The 9,502-nt window shown below is 39.6% G+C and overlaps 2 protein-coding genes across 4 annotated transcripts in view; both read right to left on the bottom strand.

The window, feature by feature from the left end:
• Positions 1 to 95: 95 nt before the first annotated feature.
• antkmt (adenine nucleotide translocase lysine methyltransferase) lies at positions 96 to 4,630 on the bottom strand. 2 transcript variants are annotated; one of them, XM_031320754.2, is made up of 6 exons: positions 4,522 to 4,630; positions 3,054 to 3,217; positions 2,857 to 2,961; positions 2,635 to 2,775; positions 2,202 to 2,252; positions 96 to 1,168 (listed from the first exon to the last, which is right to left on the bottom strand). In XM_031320754.2, the coding sequence occupies exons 2-6, from the start codon at positions 3,213 to 3,215 to the stop codon at positions 935 to 937; spliced, it is 693 nt and encodes a 230-aa protein (XP_031176614.1). In that variant the 5' UTR covers positions 3,216 to 3,217; positions 4,522 to 4,630; the 3' UTR covers positions 96 to 934. The 2 variants fall into 2 exon arrangements, with proteins under 2 accessions (XP_031176614.1, XP_031176615.1); XM_031320755.2 differs by having other exon boundaries at positions 4,526 to 4,621.
• A 108-nt stretch (positions 4,631 to 4,738) lies between these two features.
• Positions 4,739 to 9,502, bottom strand: part of hirip3 (HIRA interacting protein 3) — a 6,319-nt gene continuing 1,555 nt past the window's right edge. Inside the window, exons 3-8 of one of the 2 annotated variants that reach the window (XM_031320751.2) lie at positions 9,225 to 9,384; positions 8,163 to 8,540; positions 7,896 to 8,065; positions 7,481 to 7,628; positions 5,713 to 5,811; positions 4,739 to 5,151 (exon numbers count right to left, since the gene is read on the bottom strand). In XM_031320751.2, the coding sequence (XP_031176611.1) occupies positions 4,967 to 5,151; positions 5,713 to 5,811; positions 7,481 to 7,628; positions 7,896 to 8,065; positions 8,163 to 8,540; positions 9,225 to 9,384 (1,140 nt within the window). In that variant the 3' untranslated portion in view covers positions 4,739 to 4,966. The remainder of the gene's footprint in view (positions 5,152 to 5,712; positions 5,812 to 7,480; positions 7,629 to 7,895; positions 8,066 to 8,162; positions 8,541 to 9,224; positions 9,385 to 9,502) is intronic. The other variant, XM_031320752.2, reaches the window with a different exon arrangement.

Below are 9,502 nucleotides of genomic sequence, written 5' to 3'. Positions count from 1 at the left end.
GAATTTCATCCAAATACTGCACACACATTACCTGAATTAAGGTGGCACATTAAGTGCCCAGCACATGGTGCATGGGTCAATTCAAAGACCATACATAGATTAGAGCAATTACCTTTATAGCAGAAACTATCACAGGAAGGTAAAATCTAAAAAATCATGACAAAATGCAACAGCCCAAACATACAGAGGGTATGTTTTACCGTCAAGGGATGTACTACAGGGATACTGTTGTTACTGCTGCAGTAATACTGCATGTACACTTTATACACTATGGGCCCTATAAAACAAGTGTTATAATTTGTTTGTGAGATTGGGGAAAAACACACTAACCCCTTTTGACGTCAGAGCCTGAATAGCCACATTCCAAACTTGCTGAGACAAAGACATTTCCACAGTAGGCTACTAACGGCCTTTGACCATCACACACAAAGCATTTACATTTTTACTTCATCATACCTGTAGAAAACTAGCTGCACCATCTACTTTAAAATAGTTTATTTATGTTCTTTTTACTGTATGACCAACTTTCAAACTTGATAAAAACAGAAAGTTCTATGACATTAATTTTCTGTATTTGTTCATGTTTAAAAGGCGGTTGAACCTGAGCCAGGCCATACAACAATGATAGCAATAACATCACATCCATACGCACTGGTATCGGATCTGTGCTCAGTATTAGCCGATACGCAAGGTCAGGTATTGGAATCGGGAATAAAAAAAAATGGTATTGGAACATCTCTAGCATATACTGAACACAACAGAAAAAAATGAAGCTTACTCCCCCCCAGGCAGGTAATCCCTAAAATATCTACAGTTTTCTTAAGGCAAAGGTATGGTTTTACATTTATGAATATAACAGAAACCCTTGCTTTAATTTCTGGTTTAAACTTTGCTAATAACAAATCAAATGTACAAAGAAATCATCCATGTAGCTTTAAGTGGATCCTTTCTCATTGGTTAGTTCCTTGTTGAGGTCGATATCTGTAAGCTGTCTGTCATTTTTCTTGAAGGTGTTCCGTCTTTGTGCTTGCATGCTATATGCCCAGGCTCTGTCCACACCATGTCCCTCAATCCTGCAGGGTGTCCAGTCAGGGAAGGGAAAACGACCAGCTACCATTAAGGCATCATCAGGAAGCTCAGCCTCCAACTTCTGCTGCAATAATGAAAGCTAGGAACACAAGAGCACAATACAAAATTACTGCAATGTTAAAATTGACCCATGATAATGTGCATCTGAATGCAACAGCACCTCAACCATGTGCTGACAGATTATTCCTAGATTTTGTTCCCTGGTGTATCAGGGATCTGTTCAAATGTAGTAAGGTCATGGTACTCAGGTAACAAATTACAAACAATTTAGAAGTGAGGCTGCTTCTCTATTTCTAAAAAAAAAAATCTCTTGACCCACCACGCCTAATAATATTAATATCTCACACCCATATGTATCGACATCAAAACATATGAGACTAGATATCGTCTTAAATTTCTTAAACAAGTGTTGTCTTTTCCTGGTTTTAAAGGCTGCAATACAGTAAAGTGATGTAATTTTCTGAATTTACCAGACTTTTCTAGATGTTCTGTTATTTGCCTTTAGCCACTAAGTCATTATATTGACATTGATGATTATTCATCTAAAATCTCATTGTGTCATTTTTGTGAAAGCACCAAAAGTCAACCCTACAATATCGCAGAAATATCGACATTGATGCATATGGTCAAAAATATTGTGAAATTTGATTTTTTCTCCATATCGCCCAGCTCTACGTCAAGGGATGTACTATACACAGGAATACTGTTGTTACTGTTTGTACTAAAAACACACAAGCCACCTTTAACGTCCAGAGCCTGAAAAGCCACGTTCCACACTTGCTGAGACAAAGACATTTCCACAGTAGTAGGGATCTTTTGACCATCACACACAAAGCATTTACATTTTTACTTCATCATGCCTGTAGAAAAGTAGCTCCACCATGGAGTCCAAAATTTCTTCTGAAGTTGTCTAATTACACCTGTCTGTTTAAGGAATATGCTATCCCAGCAAGGTAAAAACTAAAAATTCAAGAGAAAATGCAACAGCCAAAAACAAACCCATATGGAGAGTGTACACACAGGGTATGTTATACCGTCAAGGGAATACTGTTGTTATGTACCCTTCATACACATATGACACATACACATACATGGATCTCTATATTACTCACCACGCTTGGAGCCAAAAACACTGTGACATTCTTGCATTCTGTCAAGTCGACCTGAAGATACAAGGGAGGTGGTAAATAGGCCACTTTATTAACAATTCAGCATAAAATAACACAAATACACTGATCACATAAAAAAACAATGTTCTTTTAGTATTCAAATGGCCAGAATAAAGTAAACCACAAGGGCAACCTAGACCACTAGGAACAATGTATGTGTATGTGAGGGAGTCTGACTGTGTCATTCTTGCTATCTTTTTCTAGTTTGAGCGGACATTTCCATTCAAACTATTATGTTGTTGCAATAACATATTGTTGCCAAGACAAATTACAATAAAACTGTAAAATGTCGTCATTAAATGGTGGCCGGCGTAACTTAGGTCTAGCAAATTTGAACAGGAGTGTTACTAATGCATACAAGTGATAAATGTCAAACCTTCCAGAGATCTTCACGTCGGTACGACACTTTTTCATGATGGCCTGCTCTCCACGCATGAAAGCGGGCCATGAGAACAAGCCAAGGGTTGAGCTCATAACCAACAGCAGGAGTGAAACCCTGCCGATGGGCTTCCAAGACCTTTAGGGTTCAAAATGACCCCGGTCAAAACCCATTGCTCTCCAGTGCAAGAAAAAGGAGCCCAAATATGCTTATACTTACAATGCGACCATCACCAGATCCCAAATCTACAAGGCCTCCCTTTCGACCTCTCAGCAATGTCATTACATGATCTACTTGAGCTTTGCTGGCAGGAATGTATGGGACCTAGAAGAAATTGTATAGAACTTCTGATAAAAACATCAATGTACAATTACAAAATTAGTTACATCAATAGTTATTGAAGATGTAGACCATACCTGTAGGCTCAAGGGGACTTTTCGGAAGCCTGGCTGGAGGATTCCCACCCACATAGCATATACAGCAAGCCCACTGCCAGCAGCTATCTGAGCAACACCCCATCCTCCGATGTCCCTGGTCTTGAGCTCAGCAAAGACCTTATCTGGTCCATTATCATCCATTCCTGCATGAAATGTGTAGCATGAGCTCTAAGTTAATTTACTTTTAGAGAATATACCAAAACTCACAGGAAAAGGGTTAGGCTACACAATTAATGTCTTCTTTTCATTGTATGAAATAGTATGTTCTGTGGCGTACTGAGGGCTTGAGGCCTTAAAATAGAGTGCAAATGTATGTTTTAAACACATTTCTCCCCATATCGGTGTACCATTTGGTGGTCATAGTGTATTAACCTTGGAGAGATTACAAAAGCATTACAATTATTAGTGATTACTCCGGGAATTATGAGTTGACTTGAGCAGCTTGAACACTCACAGTGTTTCCCCTGAAAATATCTGCGTCACATTTCCGGTGTTGCACCGAAATCTGTGACCCGTCGTGATCTGTGTCCCTCCTGTTAAAAGCGTAGCGCCCCCTTCCGTGGTTAAGGTTAGGGACAGGGGTTTGGTTCAGGTTGAGGTAGGGGGACACCGATCTCGATGGGTCACAGATTTCGGTGTAACACCGGAACTAATGTTTGTAAACTCGGATTTATTTTGCAAACGGACCGGTCCTACGGGAGAGGTAGGTGCGGTATGGTCCGCACCGCACGCACTCTGTCAGGTCAATGAGATATTTCTTGTTACTTGCTTCGTTGTTGCGGGGTTACGTTGTGTACGACAACACATGTGTATGCTGTTCTTAGTCACACAACGTCTGGATACAGAATTACTGCACATTTCTGCCTGGCCGGCTGAAGACGAAATCTCTGTTGTTTTTGTTGTTACAGTCTGTTGACAGCGCAGTTTTTTTCTGTGAGACATTGCGACACAATGTTTTCTCGGTACCTTTATAGTGCTTTAACAAACCGTTTAATGCGAGAACTTTACTCTTGTCTCCGACTCGTAAGTGGAACATTGCAGCATGTGAATACGATTGTGAATAAATCGCCGAATCCAAAATAATAAAGCTCACAGTTTTACCCCAGAGTAGGAGTCCGGAATAAGTTAAACTGTTCGCCCCTCAGTGACTTATTTAGTTTTTTTTGAAAGGCACTACAGATATGACTACATTATTGACACCATGTGGAAGTATGAATATTGGGTGACAATGTGTGGCTGGATGTGTGGCGTACTAGCATAACTTCTGCAAATGACGTGCGTATAAAGCTGCAGTGGTGTACACCGGCCTGTTGGCTGGTATTTGAAAAGTGTACGATAGGCTAATTAGAACTGTATGGTGATGTTGTATCGGTAACGTTAGTACAAAAAACATAAATCAATCTCCCTCACTCGCTAACAGACTGTATGTGTGCGCGTAGTAACCTACCTACTAGAGTGCAGGCGATTCTTCTGCGTAGTAAGAAATAAAATCCTGCCGGCGCCACTGATGGCCACTAGTATAATGCTGGCTGATTCCTGTAATGCTATCCTGTATTGTTGTTGTTGCCCGTTTTATATACAGTATTTCATTCAATTAGGAAAAAGCAATAATACATTAGCACTCCTCATGTTTTAATTTAGGTTAGAATAAAATTGCTGTTTCATTAGAGCAAAGTACTTTTATTTGAAATATATAACAGATGTACATTTTACATTACAATACATGTCACCTCATGTATCAATTTATTAGGGTTTTAAAAATATTTAGTATCACATTCAGTATCAAAACGATTTGTAAAGACCAAAACCCAACTTGAACAAAGAAAAAGGAATGTCCACATCCAAAGTGGCCTCTGAAAAATTGCAAACACTTGCAAGAGGAATTGTCCATGTCAGTTGCTGTCTGCATCATCACTGATGATCCCCTGCAGGTTGGCCCAGTCTGTTCTCTTGCGCCCTCTGTGTGAATTGTTTTCCTCATTACTGTCAGAGCCGGAGTTCAGAGTGTGCAGATATGTCGAGGACGGAGGCTCGCATTTTTCCTGCCATGCTGAGGCTGCTCTGCGTTTAGGTCGACCTGAGAGAGGTACCCACATTAGTGGTTCTAATAATCATTATTATTAGATTATTATTACACATTTTGCATGTGCAATAAAATGATTAACAATACTTGTGACTGAATCACTTCAACATTACAGACAATTGCAAAAATAGCATTACTATAGGTCAAGGGCGTAACTTACATAACTTACGTAAATTACACTTATGCTATAGGTGCACTATGCACTTCTTGATCCAACCAGGTTATAAACCACAACTATAGGTAATATTTTACAGTATGTGGTGTATGCAGCATGTTTGATACTGCTTTGGATGGTGGACAGTTTCCTATTTGAGAAATTAGTAAATGTCTAAAGTTCTTAATTTGTAATAGTACACTATAATGACAAACACCCTCAATTTAAAAGCATACATTTTTTGCTAACTTTACCTCAATGGTGCATACAAGACAAATTAACAACACGTTTATTTTTTGTGCTGTCATGTATGGTTGTTGGTGTATTTAATGTTCTTTTATGCTATGTGCAAAGCAAATTCCCCTAGGGGCAATAAAGGTTTGGATTATTCAAATTGTTACCTTTTGTGGCAATGATGTTGCTGACATCAAGCTCTGCTAGTTCCTGAGTTTCCTCTCTTTTCAATCGGACTATTTTGCATTTCTTAACAGATGGCTGACCTGTGTGAAAAGACACAAATGCACGTTATCACTTTAACCCATGGTTCCCTGAGTTAATCATATTGTATCAATTATTAAGAATAAAAACTTAAACCTTTGACATTGTTTACAAATGCCACACTGCAGAACTACAGAGGTAGGGGCTTGGTAAATGTCTTGGCAGACTGGTAGTTTAATTTTGATATTTTTTGTGTAGGTTGGGTGTGAAGTTGGCCTTCTGGTGACACCACAGAACATTAGGATTCGTTTTTTTGGGGCCACAAATTTCCCTATTCTCTTTTACCCTAGCCTGGATGCCAGCCGAACTTAACCCCGCCCACAACATTTCAGGTCAGGAAGTTCGGTCTGGACTGTCGGTACACGATCCGTTCTGCACATGCGCAAAATGTTCGCGCATGCGCGGTTGTACGAGGATTTACGACACTGCACGATCTGTTCCACGCTTCCGGTCGACAGCCAAGCTAACGTTAGTTCAGCTAACAGCTAATTCGGCTAACCGCTAGCTGATTGTAGCAGTCTGCCGTTAGCCTCCACAGGCAAGCTAACATTAGTTTGGCTAACAGATAATTCGGCTAACTGCTAGCTGAGACAGCATGTAATAACTTTAAAAGACCCTCAAAATAAAACTTGAAAATAAACGTTGACATATATAACAAACACCTAACATATATAACAGCTGTTACGTCAGTTCTACTTTACTTGTGCTCATTTAAAATACAATCACTCAATACTTGTCTTTATTGTTATTACTGTGAAGTCTTAATTTAGCTGTAGCTGCTTTTCCCATTAAGTTTGAGTTAACGTTATTTTAGACTGAATCTAGCTGTCCGCTAGCGGTTAGCCGAATTAGCTGTTAGCTAAACTAACGTTAGCTTCCCGGTGGAGGCTAGCCATAGGCTAGCGTGGAACAGATCGTGCAGGTCGTATCCTCGGTAAAACAGTATTATCTTGCGCATGTGCAGAACGGATCGTGCAGGCAGAACGGATCGTGTACCGACATGGACTTAATCCGTTGTGGAGCAACTATGCTCGAACCAGAGCTGTTTGGACCAATCAAATTGTCAGGGCGGGCTTTATACGATGATGGACAGATGATCAACAGTAACGTAATCAACCACGTCACCAAAGAGCGCTTGGGTTGAATTTGTTTACAACAAAGATGGCTGCCATCACGTCTGTTATAGAAGATATCGACAGCGCATTCATTTTAAAAGAGGAACAGAGAACCACAACCACGTGTGTATGTGTGTATATATATATATATATATATATATATAAATAAAATAAACACACACACACACACACACACACACACACACGGAAACTGTCGCCTCTGCATTTGCTCTGCCGAAGCCTGCCTTTGACTTGCAGCTTCTGTAAAGTCCGTCTCTGTTGCTCCGATTGGTTGTAGGTCTATTCAATTGAGTGCAGAGGCATTTTCTTTCCTGGTTCAGTTGAAACACGCCCCATAATCACAGCCCAATGGAGGAGTATCAGACTCATATTCTGACTAGAATCTGAGTATGACGACGTCAGGCTACTTTTACCCCTTAGAATCAACAGAAAATGCATTCAAGATACCTTATAATTAGGCAAATGTAAAAAAAAAAATGCAGGAATTATGCCCTGAATGTGTGGTCTGTTAATAGGTGAATGTACTCCCACTGACCATGGACACCAAGTTCTTCAAGCTCCTTCTTCAGAACAGCCACCTGGGAGCGAACAGAGCGACAGCCATCGAGGAGCTTCTTGTAATTCGGCCTCAGACCACAGAGAGAAATGTAGCGCTTGAGCCTCACGACAGCTTTGTCACCCTGCTGGATAATTTCGAGGACAAGCAGGTTGTGAGGAAAACATATCATTTACCCTAACCCTACATTTACCTAATTTACACCTGTTTTAGTGATCCATTTTGAAAACTTCAGCTTTGCTTTTCTACCATTCATCTTGCACGCTGTCTCCTGACCCATCAAAGGAATACTCAATATGAAGAGTCAGGACACTTACCGACTTCATTAAACTTTACAAAGCTCGTTTGTTTTGATCTGACTAATTTAGATTGATGACATCACTTATGGGCTCACCTTTTGACCTCCGTTGCTTTTTTCTTTTTTCTGCTCTTTTTTCATGGTTTTCTTCTTTTTATCATCTTGGGAATTTTCTTTTCCACTATTCTTTTCATCCTCAATTGAGGGGAGTGACGATGAATCAGACTCTGGGTCGTTATCTCTCTTTTCCACCGAGACTTCTTCTTCTGCATTACACAAAGTCATATCACATGTCACATAAAAAATGTCAAAGTAAATAACATGTATGTATGGGATATGCAAGTATCATGTTTGCATAGTCACCTTTTTCACTGTCATCTGAGGAGTCATTGCTTTTTTCACTCTTTTCTGACTTGCTATCCGTGTCAGTTTCATTCTCTTCATCACTCTGTGCTGTCTTTCCTTGACTTGTATTGCTGCTTCTTGTCTCTCCAGTCTTTGTAGCATTTGCTCTTTTTATCACCATTTCTTTTGGACTGTTATCACAGTCACTCTCATTCCCTTTTTTTTCAGACTTATTAACGTCCTCATCTGATGAGTCTTCACTGTTTATCTGCGGTTTACGGTTTCCATTTTTTATTCGCTTGGAGTTTTTCACCTCTTGCTCTGCATCCTCAGATTCAGATTTCATTTGTGCTTCCTCCTCACTTCCAGTTTCACATTCCTCTTTGTCTTCTGATTCTATCATTAGCCAGACAAGAAAAGACAACATTTCATTGTTTACAATGGAGCAACAAAACTCAATGGTAAATGAACAAACCTCACTGGGGAGAACACAGACAAGGTAAGGTTAACGTAGGTCAGGAGTGAGACTATCTGAAATATCAAATGCCTCCAATGAGTGGCATACCAACAAAAAAAAGTGGTTTTCTGTGCCACAGCTGACCTGAGATTCAGCTACACCCTAGTGTTGCAAAATGTATGTGTCCTACTTAGAGTTGCAACCATTAGTTGAAATAAATCTTTTGTTGTTTCCCAGAAAATTGTATTGGCAACTCTTTTGATAATCAATGCAATATTTTGTCATTTTAAAGCAAAAATGCCAAACATTTGTTGGTTCCAGCTTCTCAAATATGATGATCTGCTTTGTCTATTCTATTTCACTGTAAACTGAATGTCTTTGAGTTTTGGACAGTTGGTCGGACAAAAGAAGACCGTTGATGACATCCCCAAGGACTGATGGGCCATTTTCCAGCCCAGCAATTAATTAAAAATAAATCATTATTATTTGCAGCTCTAGTCCTATTGTAAATTATAGTCCATGACATGTTTTATTGAGTAACTAAAGTGTACAGTAAAACATGCTATAGATTATTAAAACTACAGGCTACATCTAAATGCATAGAAAAATAAGTTATAACCTACCTGATGATGAGGTTGACTGACGACGGGATTTCTTTGCCCTGGATTCATCAACATCATCATCTTCTTCTTTACCACTTATGACTTCGTCATTTTCCTTATCTCTCTTCCTTTTGTTTTGGGGCTTCGCGGTCTCCAACTCACTTCCATTTTCATCTTTTTCCTAGGAGGAAAAAAAAGAACAGGATGACAGCAATAACTACAGCACTAAATTATCCCCCTAACAAAGCTAAAACACTCACTAAAGAAACACGTACAAGCTGTGTGGGATAGATAATTCA

Source organism: Sander lucioperca, chromosome 21 (genome assembly GCF_008315115.2).
Source record: "Sander lucioperca isolate FBNREF2018 chromosome 21, SLUC_FBN_1.2, whole genome shotgun sequence".
Lineage (NCBI taxonomy): Eukaryota > Metazoa > Chordata > Actinopteri > Perciformes > Percidae > Sander > Sander lucioperca.
This window is presented reverse-complemented; position numbering and strand designations above follow the sequence as displayed.

Excerpts from the sequence above, each read along its gene's own strand:
- antkmt (XM_031320754.2), bottom strand. The coding sequence starts at position 3,215 with ATGGATGATAATGGACCAGATAAGGTCTTTGCTGAGCTCAAGACCAGG. Across the intron at positions 2,962-3,053 it reads AAGTCCCCTTGAGCCTACAG|GTCCCATACATTCCTGCCAG; the intron begins GTATGGTCTACA and ends AATTTCTTCTAG. Across the intron at positions 1,169-2,201 it reads TGTTTTTGGCTCCAAGCGTG|CTTTCATTATTGCAGCAGAA; the intron begins GTGAGTAATATA and ends TTGTGTTCCTAG.